This window comes from Perognathus longimembris, chromosome 4 (assembly GCF_023159225.1).
Source record: "Perognathus longimembris pacificus isolate PPM17 chromosome 4, ASM2315922v1, whole genome shotgun sequence".
NCBI classification, from domain to species: Eukaryota; Metazoa; Chordata; class Mammalia; order Rodentia; family Heteromyidae; genus Perognathus; species Perognathus longimembris.
In genome coordinates, this window is record NC_063164.1 from 33,514,366 (window position 1) to 33,535,677 (window position 21,312).

The 21,312-nt window shown below is 37.0% G+C and overlaps 1 protein-coding gene across 1 annotated transcript in view; it reads left to right on the forward strand.

Annotated features, from left to right (window-relative positions):
* Window positions 1-21,312, forward strand: part of Dnah7 (dynein axonemal heavy chain 7) — a 206,357-nt gene that overhangs the window by 164,208 nt on the left and 20,837 nt on the right. The window contains exons 52-60 of the mRNA XM_048344207.1: window positions 1,743-1,869; window positions 2,768-2,962; window positions 5,255-5,347; window positions 8,647-8,823; window positions 11,668-11,829; window positions 12,713-12,913; window positions 17,157-17,318; window positions 18,692-18,877; window positions 19,740-19,877. Coding sequence (XP_048200164.1) covers window positions 1,743-1,869; window positions 2,768-2,962; window positions 5,255-5,347; window positions 8,647-8,823; window positions 11,668-11,829; window positions 12,713-12,913; window positions 17,157-17,318; window positions 18,692-18,877; window positions 19,740-19,877 — 1,441 coding nt within the window. The remainder of the gene's footprint in view (window positions 1-1,742; window positions 1,870-2,767; window positions 2,963-5,254; window positions 5,348-8,646; window positions 8,824-11,667; window positions 11,830-12,712; window positions 12,914-17,156; window positions 17,319-18,691; window positions 18,878-19,739; window positions 19,878-21,312) is intronic.

Here is a 21,312-nt window from a genome sequence, read left to right on the forward strand (position 1 = left end):
TGCAATAAACATAAATGTCTATGTCCCTAATTATTTCTTCATTTATGATTTCCTTTTCTGGATGATTACTTTAATACACAAGTCAATCAGAGGAATATAAATGAATTTATATTACAATGTATCACTCATCAGCATGGAATGTGATAAATTTTCATGTCTTTCCTGCCAGTGGAATAAATTTTTAAAGTACTATGTTTTAATCTACTTGTTATCACTAGTGTGACTGAGTTTGAACTTCAAATACCATCAACCCTTGTAATAATTTTCCTTTTGATCTTATACACAATAGGAAATTTGTCTGAGCAAACAGACATTTATATTTTTGTTCTAAAAAGACCAAATAGGAGTAACCTATTTGAAAGGTGAAACAAATTAAGCACTATGCAGGAAAAGATCTGTGAGTGTAACAGTGGAAATAAGATTACTGTGATATTTTAAGTACTCTAGGAATTTAACCATATTTAGTAACTACTATCAAGATATTCTCTACAGGGTTCTCAGCTAGAAATAAAACGCATCAATTTATTATCATTTTCTTTATGGAATGATGGCACAGAATAACATGGATAAGAAATAGTCATCTAAAGAAAAAGAGGATGTGTGACAGCATAGAATATCAGTATGCAAATTAAAAGATGTGATTATACTAATATATTTTTTCTAGAGATTAAGAAATACGAGTTTGATTTATTGATTTTCTTTCTTCAGATAAATTTATCTTCTTAGAAACTTGGGGCTACTAGTCAGTGTCATTCATTAGTTATTTGAAATATTTTTAATCAACTGTTCTTTTCTGTTAAAATCTATATTAAAATCAAAATGTTAAAAAAATTTTAATATAATGATAATTTAATTTTTGTGTTATTTAGGTTAAAGTTCACTATATTCATGTTAAGGTTTATTGCAAATTCAGATCACGCATGCTAGCAGTTCCTAGAAAATCACTAGTCACAAATATTTGTAATTATTCATATTTCCATGTTTTATCTCTGTGGAAAATTAAAAATGTAGTTTAAATTTTGTAATTTTTCTATATTCTCTTGGCTTTATAAATGAGTAGTACAGCTCTAAAGTTGCTGTAAATTTAATACAATGCAGACATTAATTTTGCACTACTTAGTTAATACATCACATAAAGTATTTAGAAATATGTTTAAAGGAGTTTAAATTTTACCGCAAAATACTCAGAAAGTTAAAAATAGTCCACAAACCTTTACCTATAAAAGAATTGTTTTTACATGCATTTTTTCCCAGAAATAAAATTAAATTTAAAAAAAATCAGTGACCAGGCTTTAATGACTCACATCTGTAATCCCAGCTACTCAGAAACCCGAGATCTGAGGATCTCAGTTCAAAGCTAGCCCAGGCAGGGAAGTCTGTGAGATTCTTTTCTCCAGTTAGCCGCCTCTAAGCTGGAAGTAGAGCTGTGGCTCAAGTGATAGAGCACTAGCTTTGAGCATGAAGCTCAGGCAGAGCACTCAACCCGAGATTGACAAAAAACAAAAAAGAAAATTAGTGGTCAGTAAAATGCAATTCAACTACAGTGTTTCTACATCTCATAGCTCTCAAATTGAGAATGAAGATCCTTCATTGCTTGGGTAGTGTGGAGTAATTGACCAGAAATTTTACTAAAATATTTTACAACCAAATGGTTTATAATAGGTTTTCTTAAAAGCATTTTTCTTTCAAGGCATAACTTATCTATTTGTATGTATTCCTTTTATTTTTCTGTTGTCACTTAGGCTTCAGATTCTCAAAGACCACTTTACTTACTCACTGTATGTGAATATCTGCCGGTCACTCTTTGAAAAGGACAAGCTGCTCTTCTCCTTCTGCCTCACTGTGAATCTGCTGATCCATGACAATGCGGTCAGTGAAATGCCATCACATGAACAGTGATTTATCAATGTGCTCATTTGCATGGAAATATCTGTTTAAAGTTGTAAACAGTGTAAACATGATATTGATGATTGTGTAGTTAAGGCAAGGCATTTGAATAAGACTCAGCTTCACAGAAACTATAAAGCTAGCTCAGAATATAGTTACTGTCTCTGAAACATATGTTTTAATTTAAAAAAATAGATGTTTCTATTAGAATCTCATACAACATGCACACGTTTGCTAGTTACATTTACATATTCTCACCAAGTAATAATGTAAATGGTAATATTTTAAGACATTGTGTCAAATTCCACCATTATCTTATGTAAACGTCTGTGATTTAAAAAAATCTGTTCATTGATATATAGGAAGCACTTTTAGGAGAAAAGTGTTGTATAAAGTCACTACACATTTATGTGAGATATTTTTAGCTCATATATAAATGTATTAATAATTGAAAAACTTAAAGCTTTATTCTTTGCATTTTGTGTAGGACTTTCATAACAACTCGTATTTTAAGAAAAACAATTGAAAATGTCAGATTGATGGTTTTCTACTTTTTTTTTTTTACTATTTTTATAGCTGATAGGACTTTAAGCAGACATTTTGACAAAGGTATATTTAAATAGGATATATTTAGGTTTTCATGTTCGAACTGACCATTCTGGAGGAAAATGAATAAAATTAGCTATTGAAAATGGAACTATTTTGGAATCTAGTAATAGTGGACACTTTGGTGTCTTGTGACACCAAAGCTGAGCTGTCATGGTTAAGAATTTCATAGGAACCATATTTGAAACTTGTAAAGTTAGCAGTCTTAAAATGGTCATAAACTAGTTTATGAGGGTTTCATTTGTGACTCTGTATGCTATCTTGCTTTTCAAAGATTAATAAAGCTGAATGGCGATTTCTGCTCACTGGAGGAATTGGGCTAGATAATCCTTATACCAACCCTTGTACGTGGCTTCCTCAGAAGTCCTGGGATGAGATATGCCGCTTAGATGACTTGCCTTCCTTCAGGAGCATTCGCAAGGACTTTGTGCGCTTAAAGGATGGGTGGAAAATTGTGTATGATAGTTTGGTATGTTTTAACCCTTTGTCTTTTTCCAAAGTGTTTTAATGGAGAAAATACTGTTAAATAGCTCATCTTTGCATAAAAGCAAGATTTTAATAAGTTTCAAACAACTGGTCAGATGTTAAAATACAAGTTATGACTGATATTATCTCCACCTTCCCAGTCAGTGGCTGTATTTTTAAGTTTCCATCCAAACTCCTTGAAATGTATAGAAATGGAAAGACCTACAGGGTCCTTAAAAATATTATTTTGCAACTGGGCATTGGTGCCTTAGGCCTGTAATTGGAGCTACTCAGGAGACGAAGATTTGAGATCATGGTTCAAAGCCAGTCAGTCCAAGCAGGAAAGTCTGTGAGATTGTTACCACAAGTTAACCATCAAAAAAAGCTCTACCCCTTGAGCTGTGGCTCAAGCCTCAATTGGTAGCAAACTAGCCTTGAGCAAAAAGCTCAAGGACAGAGCTGGGAATATGGCCTAGTGGTAGAGAGAGTGCTCGCCTCATATACATAAAGCCCTGGGTTTGATTCCTCAGCACCACATACATATAAAAAGCCAGAAGTGGTGCTGTGGCTCAAGTTGTAGAGTGTTAGCCTTGAGCAAAAAGAAGCCAGGGACAGTGCTCAGGCCCTGAGTTCAAGCCCCAAAACTGGAAAAAAACAAACAAAACTCAAAAACAGCATCCAGGCCTTGAGTTTAACTCCTAAAACTGGCGCACACACCCCTCACCCCCCACACACACTATACTCATTAGCATTTCTATGCCATTTTTGTTTATTATATTTTTTTATTTTTTTGTAATTTAAATTTTTGTAATTTTTATCACACAGGTGCTGTTTATATTTTCTGAATGTGGAAAACAAGTTAATATCTTTCTATTTGAAGAAAAGGACTATGTAGTAGTTTAAAACAGTGACTCAGATCAGTTGTGTCTATGCATAAGCTCACATCTTTAGAATAGATCACGTTTGAGTTTCTCTTATTAATAATAAATATGCATTATTTATTTATTTTTAATGGTACTGGATTTTGAACTCAGGGCCTCATGTGCAAGTAGGTATTTACCATTGAGTCATGTCTCTAGCACTTTTTTTTGCTGTGTGTGTGTGTTCACACACGCTGGTATGGGGCTTGATTTCAGGACCATACATACTCTCACATTTTTGCTCAAGTGTACCTCTCTACTACTTGAACCACACTTTCAGCTTTTTGCTGGCCAGATTTGCATGTCTGATAGGTGTGATCCACTGTGCCCAGTTATTGGTTGAGGTCTTGTGTTCATACCCAGGCTGGCCTTGAACTGCAGTCCTTGTGGTCTTAGCCTCCCAAGTAGCTAGGAGCACAGGTATGAACCACCAGTGCCTGACTGCTTTTTGCTAATTTTAAATTGAAATTGAGTAAACTATGTTGAGGCATGAAGATGTATGATTTGAGAAACCACATAGCTTACCCTGAAATCTCAAAGGTATCAATGTTGACAGTAATTTTTTTCTTATTTATTGTCAAAGTGATATACAGAGAGGTTACAGTTTCATACGTTAGGCCTTGGGTACATTTCTTGTACTCTTTGTTACCTCCTCCCTCATTCCCCCCTCCCCCCACCCTTTTCTCTCTCCCCCCATGAGTTGTTCAGTTGGCTTACACCAAATGGTTTTACAAGTATTGCTTTTGTAGTCTGGTCTTTTTATCCTGTGTCTCTCGAATTTGATATTCCCTTTCACTTCCCTAGTTCTAATACCAGTATATACAGTTTCCAATGTACTCAGATAAGATTCAGTGATGGTGCAGGTATAACCACAGGAAGGGGGATATAAGAGGATCATCAACAATAGAAATTACGGTTTCACATGGCATGTTTAAAGTAATTACAACAGTTGTTTCCATAACATGGAGTTCATTTCACTTAGCATTATCTTATGCATTCATAAGGGCATAGCTATTAGGCTCTTGTGATCCTCTGTGGTGACTAGCCTAAACCTGTGCTAATTATTTCCTTTGAGGGAGACCATAGAGTCCATGTGTCTTTGGGTCTGGCTCACTTCATTTAGTATAATTTTTTCAAGTCCTTCCATTTTCTCATGAATGGGGCAATGTCATTCTTTCTGATAGAGGCATAAAAATCCATCTTGTATCGAGACTGTTGACAGTAATTTTACCTCAACTTTAACAAAGTAATAAGATTTGCCCAGGCATTCTTGATTTCACTGAGTTATTATATGTCTTTAAGAATTGCTTTATATGTCAAAATACGGTTTCTTTTTAGACATATCTGACATTGAGTTCTATGCATTGTCATCTTAGGATCCACACCATGAGTTATTCCCTGAGGAATGGGAAGATAAAGCAGATGAGTTTCAAAGGATGCTCATCATTCGTTGCTTAAGGCCAGACAAGGTAAGTGTGAGCTTTGGAAGCAGTTCTATGAGTTCTGTCCCTTTTCTCTATACAACCCATCACATGTGGGTTATCTGTTCCCTTATGTGCATATGCAGTTATTGTGCTTGTTTTTAAATAAGGGAACATTAAACTTATTCTACCCAATACTTTAGTTCTCTACTTTGTAACTTCTCAGGTATATTCACTAATCTCCTGTAGAACTCTTCCATTGCCCTTGAAAACACGTGCAAGTGTATAGACAAGGATACTTACTAATATTTCTGGTTTTCCTCTCTTTCTGTGTCTACTTAAAGAGATTTGGGTCACAGACCCTTTATGAACCAAGAAAATGTGCACACAAGTGTCAAGGCAGAAGCATGTAACTGCCACTGTGAGACTCTCCAAGGCATGTCCCTGACACCAAAATTGTGGTCGTGTGTTGACTTCTAAGTGCCTTAATCACTCTTGATTGCTGAGCCAGCACATGGAGGGTTGGCCGCCTGCATACCTTATTTCTTTCCACAGTCAAAAAAAAAAGAATTTCTTTGTAATAAGCCAGCACAATGAGGAAATGCTTGTAATACTTGTAGAGCTAAACTCAGTCTGCCCTGATACAATTAACTAATTACTACTATCTATTCCATCACACCCATGCTTTAATATGTTATTGTACATTTATTAATACAAATATTAAAATATAAATACTGAAACAACTTTAGCATTAGGCAAATGTTTATATGACTATTAAAAGAATATAAATACTAAAAAAAGGATATAAATACTAATAAAGGGGCAGCACCCAGGCCCAGAGTTCAAGCCCTACAACCAACAAAAACAAAAAAAATTGATTAAAAATTAATATAAGATATTATTAGGATGCCATTATATTATATGGGAGCTTCAAAACTCTTTCCTCTTTGTGTTACAAGGTCCTCTAATTCTTGTGGTGATTTGATTATTTTGGAATCTATATATTATAAAATATAACATTTTGACAGTATGTTTTTAAAAGGGAGTTTTCAAAGAAGAAGGGTTATCAGTATATTTGAGAAAGAATCAGTGCTTTCCTGAAAGCTAGCAGTCCATAGATCTTATTTCTTTCTCATCTCTAAATCAAGATATTGGATGTGTCACCACCAGGCAGTGACAACTTTTAACAGTATACTTTGTTAAACCAACTCATGTATACTGGCGGGCAAGGGGTGTGGGGGGAGTAATATCCTCCTTTCCACTTCTTTCCTCTCAAAACCCAACTTCACTCAGTGGTAAAATGTCACAAATGCCAGTCCTTCAAAATGTTCTAGTTGAGAAAAATATCAAAGATTCTTACAAAATCATTGGTAAGATAGGCCAGTACTTTACAATTAAATAGTTGATATTTTACTGACAAAAGAAACACACCAAATGGATTTATATTGGAGTTTGGGATGTTTGGAGCCCATTTACCATCTGAATAGCCACTACACACAGTTCTTTCCTTCTAAATGCAAACAAAAAGCAAATTAATCAGGTTTCAATAAGGAATGTGTCAAATATAAGTTAATATATTGGTCTGACTTCAGCTAAATCATGGAGGAATCTGCAATAAATAGAAAAATTGTACAGGGAAGTCCACAAACATCTTTCCTGCCTTTGAGAAGATGGTTGCCTAAATTAATTCATAACTTTTGTTACTGACAGGTTTCATTTTACAAACCTAATGCTGGCATAATAGGTTGTGAAATGGATCCAATTCTATTGCTTTGCATAACTAGCTGGCACTGCTTCATTTACCTCAGGAGGAAACAGTTCAGTCTTGGGAGTAAGCAAGTTTTTATTTGGTTCTTAACATTAAAAGTGAAGCAGTGGTCAGGAACCAGTGTCTCATACCTGGAATCCTAGCTACTCAGGAGACTGAGATCTGAGGATTGTGGTTCAAAGCCAGCCCAGGCAAGAAATACTGTGAGACTTTTATCTCCAATTAACCACCAGAAAACAGGAAGTGGCGCTGTGGCTCAAAGTGCTAGAGTGCTAGCCTTGAGCAAATGAGCTCAGGTACAGCAAGCACCCAGGCCTTGAGTTCAAGCCCCATGACCAAGAAAAAAAAAAAAAGAAAAAAAGGAAGGAAAAGGAAGTAGTACACGTTGTCTCCGTCACCCTTAAGTGAGCATCCCTGACTTGGTCATCTAGTGCTACCAGAAGAATCATTTGACCACATTGCCCTGGTTTGCATACAACTGACATGACCTCAAACCACTGGCAAATGCAGGACCATTCATAACTCAAACCTGCCACAAGTAAAAAATCATAGTCCTCATTCTTTTCATGTGTAGTAGTACAATTTAGTGAAGAAGTTAGTCTTGGGAGGACAGACAGAACTTATGAGATAAATGCTTTACTTTCTTTTGCTTATTATCTTTTAACCTGGTGGGGGGAAAAAAAAAAGATCCGCCACCAGAAAAGAATAAGAAAGTGAAGGAAAACACAATGTATGCCTGGCACAAGCATTTAGGGTAGTGAGCCTGACATCTCTGTTAATTCACCATCAGGTGTCTGGTGTAGGAGCAGGCCCCATCCTCTTAGATTCCTCTCAACACTGCTCAGGCTGGGGGTGGCTTCTACTTCCCTTGAGTCTAAAGCAGTGTATCTCCTTGTGGAGCTCGGTGAATCTCCAACTCAGGCCTTCTGTAGCAGATGGGCCAGATAGTGCTCAGCAAACAAGTGCCCAAGCCTTGCTGTGTGTTCCCAGAGATGGACCATCGTTTCTCTGCTGCAGAAGTGAACTTTCTCTAGCCAAGACTCCTGCCTGGTTGGACTAAACCTCTGCTCTGTTTTGAGTGGAATATTAGTAATGTGTTCTAAGTCTCGTATTCTTTGTTTTGTCTCATCTCTTTTCCTTGGTTATATCAATTCTTTCTTGATGGTATAGAGATTTTTTGTATAACTTTCCTAGTTTTGAGTATGGACTTCTAAGATTGTAATTCATGTTTGTAAACTTAGTAAAGAATTAAAGAGCGGGAAGTGTAGCTCAGTGATAGCATACCGTCCTAGCAACTACCCTGAGTTTAAAATCCCCAGTACTATAGAAAGGTAGTATTAAGGTTGCTTTTTAATTCTCCTTCTATCTCTTCAATAGTCATTAAAAGGAATGAAGTGCCTAGGAATTTAAGTCATTTAAGTTGTTTTCTCTCTAAAAGATCTTTATGTACATCTCTTAAAGAATACTGGAAGTTAATATAGCTAGTCTTTTGCTTTATAAACACCTTTGAATATGAAGTTTTTAGGTTTTTAAAAGGATTTTTGGATATTGTTTCAAACATATTTTTGTTTTTTTCTAGGTCATTCCAATGCTGCAAGAATATATAATCAGCAAATTGGGGCGTGCATTTATTGAGCCACCTCCGTTTGATTTATCCAAGGCATTTGGAGACAGTAACTGTTGTGCACCACTGATTTTCATCCTCTCTCCTGGAGCAGATCCCATGGCTGCCCTTCTAAAATTTTCTGACGACCAGGTATCTTACAACAGATGGGGTTATCTGATATTATTACTGCTTTTATAGAGGAATATTTGGTTGCAATTAAAACCTTGAGGCATGAGAGAAAAGCAAAAGCTGTCACTCAGTTCTTGAAAAGCTTGGGGTTCCAAAGGTTGGAAGAGACCCAAGAGAAACAATACTTAAATGGCAGCACTGACCTTGAACCACTCCTCAGTCCTTATGCCAATTACAAAAGGAGAATTAGGATTGGATGGGAATGTGCTTGCATTCTGTTTGGATGTCAGCTTGGATCTCTGTGACATCATTTGTACCTGAGCTTGCATTGACTTAGTGTGGACAGTGACCCAAGGTCGAACCTTTTGTGATCCTGCCTCTCTCCCAATCTCTGACCTTCCAGAACAACTGTGCCTTGTAGTCACCTTGCCAGAGTAAAATATGTCCTACTGCCTACATTTCTAGACATTAAAAATCATTCAGATAAATTCACTATAGCTGTTCTTATGGTATAGATAAAGAAAAAATGAGTATTCTTCAAATAAATTTACTATAGTTATCACTCAAATAATTACTTAAATTATCAAATTCATTATAATTATTCAAATTAAATTTAAATTGTCATTATTCAAATAAATACACTGTAAATGTTCTTATGGTATAAAAAAAGAAGAAATAATGGGTGCTTGAACATTTCTGAATTGATTTTTCTCCCGCTTGCGGTGCATCCACAAGGTTATTAACCTTGGTATGGTAACACTGGTAAAATTTTAAAAATCAACACCAACACTTATACTGAGTAAATAACATATTTTAACTTTTCTAGATGTTATTATAGAGTTTATCTTGAACCCTTACAGAACTCTAAGAGGTAATTGGTATCTGCACTTCACAAGGATACTAAAGCATGTAGTCATTGCCTTTTAAAGTACTCTGCTGGGACAATTTACTCTTTAATGGCTCGTTTCTTTGCATCGATATAATTCTTACATTTTGGAAGATTTATTGCCTACCATAGTACTTACTGTTTGCCAAAAACTGTTGAGACAAGGCTGTCATGATTGGAGGAGAAGAGGTCTGAGAAGTGTTAGAATTCTGATTATGTTGGTTCTTATAGGCTATACCAATGACTGAGTAATATGGAAAAATTGGTAGGATTTTTAGAAACAAAGTGACATGATTGAATGTGTAGTTTATAAAACCATATTAATTAATTTGAGGCATGGAATATGGAAGCAAGCCACTAGTCAGAGGGCCTGGTAAAATCCAGAATGAAGGGGAGAGAGGGTGGGAGGGGTCCAGTGGAAGTGGTGAGATGTCTTAAAGTATCAATTGTAAGTGGATTCACTTCACTCATTCTCTGGCTACTATGTAGGCGCTGCTCCATGCATGTCTTCATTTTCTTCCCATGCATGTCCTCACTTTCTCTCCTTGTAAGTTCTTTCCTTTCCCTCCCCTCCCTCCCTCCCTCCCTCCCTCCCTCCCTCCCTCCCTCCCTCCCTCCCTCCCTCCCTCCCCTCCCCTCCCTCCCTCCTTCCCTCCCTCCCTCCCTCCCTCCCTCCCTCCCTCCCTCTTTTTCTTCCTTTCTTTCTTTTTTGGTTATGGAGCTTGAACTCAGGTCCTGGGTGCTGTCCCTGAGCTGATTTGTGCTTAAGGCTGGCACTCTACCACTTAAGCCACAGTGCCACGTCCAGTTTTTTGAGTGGTTAATTGGAGATAAGAGTCTCATGGACTGCCCACGCTGGCTTTGACCTATGGTCCTCAGATCTCAATCTCCTGAATAGCTAGGATTACGGGCATGAGCCACCCATGTCTGGCTGCATGTCATCATGTTCCCTCCATGAGTGCCTTCACTTTCTCTATATGCATGTCGTCACTTCCTCTTCTTCTTCCAGAAGTGGAAGCAGCTAGTGACATTAAGCCATGGGTATTCAGAGAGAGCCCAGGACCCTACTCTTCTGCTGCTACCATAACTTGAGGTCCTTTCCAATAAGGAAGTCTGATAATAAATACTCTAAAAAATACAGAGATTCCAAAGCCACAAATGAATCAAGATTGATTTCTAAATTCTGGGGAAAACTGAATTCTGGATAAACATTCCCATAGATTTTTTTAAAGAAACCTTTAAGTTGGACTCGGTAGTTCATTGTTTTTTATTGTCAAAGTGAAGTACAGAGGGGTTACAGTTTCATATGTAAGGCAGTGAATACATTTCTTATCCAACTTTAAAAGAAAATAATTTGGTGGTCGCGGAGCTCAAACTGAGGGCCTGAGCACTGCCCCTGAGCTTTTTTGCTCAAGGCTAGTATTCTACTACTTTGATCCAAAATACCACTCCCAGTTTTCTGGTGGTTAATTGAAAATAAGAATCTCATGGCCTGCCCAGGCTGAATTTGAACCACGATCCTCATGTCTCAACCTCCTGAGTATGTAGGATTACAGACATAAACAACTGGCACCATTCTCTTAATTTTATGCAGTAGCCAAATTAGTTAAAATCTACTAAGCACTGGCCTGAATGAAGTAGAGCAAGCTCATTTATGCATTCATATTTGTCTTTTAAGCTTTGGATTTTAAAAATTACTATGAGGCAACTAGTCCTTTTCATTTTCTCTTTGTTCTACGGTCTTCTTAATGTATGTTTTTCTGTTATTGCAACTAAGACACTAAAGAGTTTTCTGGTTATTGCCATCATTGCTCCCTGTATACTGACTTTTTATCTGTTGGCTATTCTAGAATATTTATGTTTGAAAATTTGAGCCATGTTAATCATTGCACTTTACCCATTTAATAGTTTTGAAATGATAAAATTGATTCCTCTAAAAATGTGATGCTAAATAACATCTTTATTGTTCTTGTGTACAGGGATATGGAGGCTCAAAACTTAGCTCTTTATCTCTTGGTCAAGGCCAAGGGCCTATTGCTATGAAGATGGTAGAAAAAGCTGTCAAAGAAGGAACATGGGTGGTTCTTCAGAACTGCCACCTTGCCACCTCTTGGATGCCAACCCTGGAGAAAGTCTGTGAGGTAAAGGTGCAGGTGTATATTTAGTTCTTAGATGATGTTTCCTCAATTTAATACATGGTATACTTGCCATTTAAGGACCTTCTTCCAGTCCTCTGATTTGAAGGATTGCATCTTAGTGGCTGGCCTGCATCACAGGAGGGCTGGGCTTGTAGGCAGAGGTCAATGTGGAACAACAGAGGAAGACACGCAGGCCATGCCAGATTTCCTTTAACAGAGCCGAGGGTGCCTCCAGAGTAATGAGAATATCCTTGATTCAGAGGACCAGATTCACAGATGAGAAGAGACCCTAGGATAGAAATAGCCTCATTTAATTTTTGCAGCAGTACTGCCGACCCATGGTAATATTCCTAGGCCTTATATAATTGTGCTAATTAAAAGTTCTATTATTACCCTCTATGGTTCAAGCCTGGATCCTTTATCAAATGGAACTAATAGTGATAATTTTCGATGATTCAGGATATATCAGTCCTGCTTACTCTTTAAAATATTCTCTTATTTATTTTTTTAAATCCTTGCTTGGTTTCAATGGACTTACCTGAGTTCATTGTGTACTTTCATAGCCTGGCTACAGCAAGAAGAACATTTCAGCAACAACAGTGCACACAGAGAAATTTGGGGGTGGCCTAATTTTTATGTTGGCCAACTTTCATTATAGCTTTATAAATTAATTTTATCCAGGAGAAGGGCAAAACTGGATCCCCTTAGAGGGGCCTGTTGGTTCAGTGGCAGAAACAGAATTTAAGGCTTTGGCTAATAATTGAGACCAATCTCTACTATGTGTAAATGCTTCCTCTGCCAGCCTATCTGTCCCTTACCCATATTCTCTTACAATTTTTCTTGGTGCTTTATTTACTCTCTTTGTTTCGGATTCATTTTCTTACAGGAGTTAAGCCCAGAAACAACACATCCTGATTTCCGACTTTGGCTGACAAGTTACCCATCTCCAAATTTCCCCGTGTCCGTACTGCAGAATGGCGTGAAAATGACCAATGAAGCACCAAAAGGTTTACGGGCTAATATCATCCGATCATACCTCATGGACCCGATCTCTGACCCTGAGTTCTTTGGCAGCTGCAAAAAGCCTGTTAGTAATGGCTAAGTCTTGTTACCTTAGCCCTGTGAAGCAGTTCAAGTGGCCTCTGGTGATCAGGAGGTGTACGTCGAGTAAAACTACAAATTAAATTGGCCACTTGCACTGTGGTGCAGTTGGTTTTGATTACTGATTATTGACTGTGCTGAAGTCAATTTTATTAATATTTGATTTTAATTTTAGCACCCGCCTCATTCCTGCCCAGCTAAGATCTTATGTGGTGTCATTAATAATGTAGCTTCCTATTTAGAAAGTCAGCTGTAAGCCATTCCTGGTACAAATCTGCAAGGTTGGAGAATCTTGTTTCAGGATATTAACTGAGCCCTTTGCTATTCACAGCCATATCTCTAAATTAAAACATAAAAGTATTTCCCCCATATAACCATAATGAGAACCAAAATGATACTCCTTCTTGATTGATGGGACTCATAAGGGTCTTTTTCAGCATCACCAGCCAAGTAGGGAAAACCCCCACTGTTTTCATGATTAGAATTCTGCGTGAATGTCTGTGACCTAAAATTGTCTCACAGTGTTTTGCCATAATTAAAAATGGAAGAGTTTCTTTTTAAAAGGGGTTATGAACCTTTGTAAGTTTTGCCATTAAAAGGCTTACACTCTTGGTGTCCAAATATGAGTTATGTGCACAACAAATGAAAATGTAAAAAGCGAGGAAGTACTTTCATTAGACAAAAGCTCGGACATTAACTAAAAGAAGCTTCCTACATTCATAGCTAAGTCAGTTTTTATCCCAAGCTTCCAAAACCTGTCATATGGCTAGGTTTTTGCACTGATTAGGCTCAGAAAGAGCAAGTTACTCTCACGTAGGTGGTGAAGGCATTTCTGAATAGGACCAGCTGACCAGAGCCCTTAGTGCAATGTTCATTAATGTCCTTTTTTCCTATGTCAAAAATTATTTCCAGAAGTTGTCATAGATTTTTAACAGTCCAGGAATTTACAAAACATCCCAGCCCAAACCAAAATCTCCTAAAACACCAAAGCAGACCCTTACATTTTTTCTGTTGAAACTTGTTTATTTGAAACTAATTTTAAACTTATGGAACTGTTGTAAATATAAATACAAGTTGAAGGAATACCCCTATAGCCTTTGTCTGCACTCATCTCTTGTTAATGCTTTATCCTATTTGCTTTAGCATTTACTATGTTCCCCCTGCCCCCTCTCTTTGTATGCACCTGGTAAGTTATCTGTCAATATCCATGGATGATGAGTTCTAGGATCTCCCTCAGCTGGCAAATCTGAAGATATTGAAGTCTCTTATGATAAATGGCATAGTATTTGCATATAAATTACATTCTTCCCTTTGCATACTTAAAGTTGCCTCTAGATTATTTATAATGTATAATAAAATATAAATGTTATGTCAATTGTAATATTTTCCTTCCTTGTTTAGGGAATAATGATAAGAAAAATCACAATCCTTCTCTTGAGTGTTTTCAGTCTGATGTATTTGAATCTGTGAATGTAGAACCAGCAGAAGATAGAGTTCCATTGCATACACACACACACACTCACACACACACACACACTGGCAGTGCTTGGGTTTAACCTCAGAGCCTTTACCTGCTAGTCAGGCACTACTTGGAGCTATACCTCCAGCCCATTTTTTGCATGGTTATTTTTTGAAACAGGATCTTACTTCCTGCTCAATGTGTTTCTAGACTAAGATATGACTACTGCCCATCATAGTGAAGATGACAGATGCACACTACTCCTCCTTCTATGAGCTAAGAAGTCTCCATAGGCTGATACCAAACCATAATCCTCTTGTTCTCAGCATCACAGTAGCTAGGATTACATATGTAAGCTACTGGTGGCTAGATGTTTTTTAAGAATAGGGATATTATCTCATCATGCTATAGGGTTTTTTTTTCTTTAGTAAATTTAACAAGGATACACTTTGTGGTTAATCTACCACTCATATTCTATTATTATATACTGATGCAAGAATGTCATTTGGAGAATTTCTCCTGTCCATGAAAGCATGTTACATTTCTTTGATACTTGTCTACTTAATTAGTTAGTTTGTTCATTCCTTTGGGGACCATACGCATGTTAGACAAATGCTGATTTATACCCTTGGAACTCTTTTACTTCTTGGACATTCCCTCAGCCTTTCTTTATGACACTGCATTTCTGAAGGACTTATTTCTCCCTTTAAAAAATAGAATGTCTTGCATTTGAGGTTTATTTGATGTTTTATCATGATTACATTCAGATTATTTATTCATCCTAAGCCAAAACACTAAGGTCATTAAGTGTGACCTTCAAATACCACATCTACTGGTATATGATGCTCATTTGCCCCTCATTGACATTGCTATATTTTAGCATTACTAACTTTTATCATTGGGACCAAATATTGACTGATTTCTCCATTGTGTAATGTTGTTACAACTAATAACCAGTTTGTGGAAACACATTTTAAGACAGTGAAATATTTTTTTCCTCATCCAGACTCAGCCCCATCCTGATTAATATCCACTCAATATCTTAAGTGATAGAGTCAATGCTATAATGATTTCAAAGCAATTACTTCCCAACTGCAGACTCACCATATTTTATATTTGACACTCTAAGCAACAGTTCTTCCTTCTTTCATGTTTATTTATCTATTATTGGTGTTCATTTAGAAATTTCTGAGATCTTTTCCCCAATGATTTGTAATTTGTTACTATATTTAAGGCCTTTGGTTCTGTTTCTGGTATGACCAGTAGGAATTCCTTAGACTAGTTCATCTATACTTATTTCAGATCCTCTCTCTCTTTTTTCTGGTCCTGAGGGTTGAACTTGAGGCCTGGGTACTGTCCCTAAGCTTTTGTGCTCAAAGCTAATGCTCTACAACTTTGAGCCACAGCTCCACTTCCAGCTTTTGGTAGTTAATTGGAGATAGAGTTTCAAGAGCTTTGTTGTTCAGACTGGCTTTGAGCCACAATCCTCAGATCTCAGCCTCCTGAATAGCCAGGATTACAGATGTGAACCAGTGATGCCCAGCTCCCATCTCTTTAAAGAAAATCTAAAAACCATTATTATTAGCACCTCTTCTGCTATAAAATGCTCAAGGGACATCTTGTATCTATTCTGCACCAGCTATAGGCTAGACATTTTTCAGAAAAGCACCACTTACTTGCAATGATAAATGATACCGGAGATCATGATACGATTGCTGGATGAGCTCATTGATACTATATTGTCTTTGGTTCATTAGAGAGAATTTGAAAGTATGTATATGTTTAAATATATTCATATGTCCAGATATTTGAACATATACACAATACTAGTACATGTATATGTGTATATACTTACATAAATATTTTAGAAATGATTGATTTACACCAATACTTCTTATTTCAGGGTGTTTTCCCAAAGTTGTTGTTGTTTTTGTTTGTCTGTTTTTCTTCATTCCATATTTATATGTCTCTTCCTCTACATTGAGAAACCTGGCTTTCAGTAACACCTACACAATAATTGATTTGATCAGATCTCTAATATATTCATTCTAGAATTAGCACAGCAAGTTATACTTCATTTTCTTTAGTTAACTTTATCCTACCTTTCTTTTGTCAAATTTGAGGACTTTGTCTCTCACTATCCCTCCTTTGTTTAAATTTATACCATTTTTCTTTTGCCTCCTATTTTCCTTTTTCAATTTTGTTCTATATGCAAGGAAAGCCTTGCAATATATAAAATAGTAAACCTCTAAGTAGAGTGTTAATTCCTTCTAACTTGAGTGTAGAAAGTAGACTTCACATTGCCTTTGGCTTCTAGGCCTCAGTTACTGTGTCTGAGGAAATCACTTCACAAATCTTCTCTCAAGCTCTATTATGACCACTTGGTAATTTCCTAGTGGTTTCTAGAGCTATCTAATTGACTTCAATGATCTCCTTTAAAATTTCTCCATGGTTCTCTGGTACTACCCATTAGAACTCATAATTTTTGCCTGTGATGCTTTTGGGGGGACCTCCAAAATCCTGTAAGGTAACTGAATTAAATGGGCCCATTCTGTTTCATAAACATATAATGTAAAAAGCAGTGTGTGCCAACTGGACATGGTGACAAATGGGCATATTTTTGCTTAAAGAGTCTGAGTTATGCTTTGGTATGAATACATACCTATGATATTTATAAATAAGGAATTTAATTGGTGTCAATTTAAAATATGATACATAAGATATAATGTGAGGCACAAAATGATATGACATACGTTTTTTCTCGTTATAGGAGGAATTTAAGAAGTTGCTTTATGGCCTCTGTTTCTTTCATGCTTTAGTACAAGAGAGACGGAAATTTGGACCACTGGGATGGAATATTCCTTATGAATTCAATGAGACTGATCTGAGAATCAGTGTACAACAGCTCCACATGTTCCTGAACCAGTATGAGGTATCATAAAAATCACAGCAAGGGCATTACCTTTTTTGCTCTTTATCATGTTGTAAGTGTTTGTACAGTGAGCAGGGACTTCTGATTAATTCTGTTCTTATAAAAATAAATTGCAGGGTAGTTCCCAACAGCTTATTAAACAGTACTTTATTATAACAGGATATTATAACTGCTCTGTTAGGCAGTTAGGATGTCAGTTTGTCTCTTAGGATCCTATATTTTATCATTTGTTTTGACACATAACCAGCAGTGGAAATCTGAAAACTAATGGTATCATATTTATTTTGAGAAGGACTTGAGAACATAAGTCAACCAGACTCCAAATGAGGAGAAAAAAAGAAAGACCAGTTTTCCTCTTTTCTGGAGCATGACTTTGTTTTTAGAGAAATGACATTATAATTTCATTCCAGAATTTCTCTGGACCATTTGTCAGGAAAACGAACTATTTCAGCCAGTGATGTAAAATCTGAAGTATAGATTCTGAAAGGCAGCCAAACAACCCAATGTTAAATCAACCACATCTCTTCCTCTACAGTTTTCATCCTCACTCCAGCCCCCCCCCCAGGCACCCCCATACTACACATGCATACCCAGAGACATAGTTTGGCAACATTTTCAATTTGTTTTTTATGTGCTCCTTTCCCTGGAAAAGAAGTAACAATTTCAAAGGATTTTCAGAGTATTTCACAAAGTGAAACCAGATATGTCATGAGATTTGGGGAACAATAAATGTAGAGTTAAATATACTATTAGGATACAGATGGATGCAAGAAGGTGCTGGGGGAGAAGGATCCATGATCTCTGAATCACACTGGGCTTGCTTGGTATGCCACTCAGAAATGAAGCATTTGTTCAGGGAGGCCTTTTGGCACATAGTAGGTACTGAAATAATGTCAATCAAGTAGTAAATGGGTTTGCAACTAAATGAAGGAGTTCTCAGTGAGACAATAAAATAACAAAAGGAGAGAACAATCTTGGGAAAATTGCAACAATTTGTGTGTGTGTGTGTGTGTGTGTGTGTGTGTGTGTGTGTGTGTATTTTCCAGGAATGGGGCTTGAACTCAGGACCTCACACTCTCACTTGACTTTTTCAATGAATTCTGATGCTCTGCCATTGGAGCTAGAGCTCCACTTCTGGCTTTTGGGTGGATAATTGAAGATAAGGTTCTCACAGACTTTTCTGCAGAGCTGACTGACTCATGAACTTTAGATCTCAGCTTCCTGAGTAGCTATGATTATAGATGTGAGCCACTAGAGCCTGGCTTTATTGCAACTTTGGATAAGATGTTTACCAGTAAGTGTCAACAAATAACACAATTTCACGTAATTTATTACTGATAATCACTAGCCATGACTTGAGCTCTTAATTTCAGGAATTGCCGTATGATGCCCTGAGGTACATGACTGGCGAATGCAACTATGGGGGCCGGGTGACGGATGACTGGGATAGGCGCACCCTGCGCAGTATTCTGAACAAATTCTTCAATACAGAACTTGTCCAAAATCCAGACTACAAATTTGACTCAAGTGGAATCTATTTTGTCCCTCCTTCTGGAGATGTAAGTGTGCCCTTTGAGAAATCTGAAAGCAGTCCTAGAGTGTAGGTCATTCATATGGTAGACCAAGTCAATATGAGGAGTTTGGGCAAAGTCACCAATGATTGTCTGGTGCAGGAAATACACACAAATACACACACACACACACACACACACACACACACACACACACAGAGCAGTGTTATCAAACCACCAATGGCCAAACTTCTCTTGCCATACACATTTAAGGATTTTTGCCTATGATTTTGTGGGCACCAGGAAAGCATAAAAATTTTAAAATAAAGTGTATATCAAATATCAAATGTGCACAAAAAGATGCAAGTAGTGGCTGTTTTAGAATAATCAAATTTCAGATAATTATACTCTGAATTAGGAATATCTGAGTAAACCAGAAATAATGACAATAATAATAATTGTTACTATTACTAGTTTTTTTTTTTAAAGGATTTCTCTGTGTAGCCCAGGTTGGCCTCAAACTTGCTTTCCTCTTGGTTCAACCTTCCAAGAATTAGGATTATGGTTTTGTACAATTATGTTCACCTCAGAAAAGATTGTTTTTATTGTGATTTTAATAGTCATCAGGAAAAATGTGACACACAAATTTCTCAGGAAGAAATTTCTAATCAAATCAGAAGAATTCCCCTTCATTAAAAAACCCATTCCAACTGAATGATAATTTTCCTTTTCTTATTTTTTAAAATCAAATCTTGTCCGCACTGTGGCTGGGCAGAAAGGACATGAAAGCATTCAGATTGCTGTCTCACAGGCTCATCCACACAATAACTCTGAAAGTTATCTCTTTTCTGCTGAAAATTCTACTGTGCAGCTGATTTTTAACCTCCTGACATTTAATTTATCTTTGCAGCACAAAAGCTACATTGAATACACGAAGACTCTGCCATTGACCCCATTACCAGAAATCTTTGGGATGAATGCCAATGCAGATATCACTAAAGATCAGTCAGAAACTCAACTGCTGTTTGATAACATTCTTCTTACACAGGTGCGTGATCTGCTCAGGAGCTGGCTCCTGAGCCATGACATGTTCCAAGGGGTCTTTGTGCCAGCACTCGAGAGCCCTTGGCATGATTCTCCCAAAGTGGTGTTGCATTTGAAGGAAAACTCACATACATACTAACATACATACCTTTCATATAGATTAAACAATAGAGTACCTGAATATGTGGATTGTTTCTCCAACAACCTTTGGAATGTTTGAGTATCATCCTCCATATAGAATTCTAGTTTATCTGTTTTACCTAAACTTCAACCGAAATACATAATAAATTGTGTTTATATTTTCTTTTTTATTTTTAATCTTTCTTTTTTTCTCTCTCCCCCTTCCTTCCTTCCTTCTTTCCTTCCTTCTTTCCTTCCTTCCTTCCTTCCTTCCTTCCTTCCTTCCTTCCTTCCTTCCTTCCTTCCTTCCTTCCTTCCTTCCTTCCTTCCTTCCTTCCTTCCTTTCCTTTCCTTTCTCTCTGTGTGTGTGTGTGTGTGTGTGTGTGTGTGTCCTGGAACTCGAACTCAAGGTCTGGGTGATTTCCCTGAGATTCTTTTTTTTTCCTCAAGGCTAGTGTTCTACCAATTGAATCACAGTGCTACTTCTGTCTTTTTCTTGGTATTTAATTGGAGATAGGAGTCTTGTGGCATGGAATTTTATGCCTCTATCAGAAAGAATAACATTGCCCTATTTGTAAGGAAATGGAAGGACTTGGAAAAAATTATACTAAGTGAAGTGAGCCACACCCAAAGAAACATGGACTCTATGGTCTCCCTTATTGGGAATAATTAGTACAGGCTTAGGCAAGTCATAGCAGAGCATCACAAGAGCCCAATACCTATACCCTTATGAGCACATAAGATGATGCTAAGTGAAATGAACTCCATGTTATGGAAATGATTGTTATATCACAGTTGTAACTACTTTCAACGTCCCATCTGTATCTGTAGCTTCAATTATTGATGATGTTCTTGTATCACCTTCCTGTGGTTGTACCTACACTATCTCTGTAATCTTATCTGAGTATATTGGAAACCGTGTATATTGGTATTAGAAGTAGGAAATTGAAAGGGAATGCCAAAATTGAGAGACACAGGGTAAAAAAAGACAAACAACTACAAAAGCAATACTTGCAAAACTGTTTGGTATAAGTGAACTGAAACCTCAGGGGGGGAAAGGGAAAGGGGGAGGAGAGAGGGGGGGTATGAGGGACAAGGTAACAAACAGTACAAGAAATGTATCCAATGCCTAACATATGAAACTGTAACCTCTCTGTACATCAGTTTGATAATAAAAATTTGAAAAAAAAAAAAAAGAGTCTTGTGGCATTTCCTGCCTGGGCTGGCTTTGAATCATGATCCTCAGATCTCAGCCACCTGAGTAGCTAAGATAACAAGTGTATGCCACCAGTGTCAGGCTCATTTTCAGTTTTCTTAAG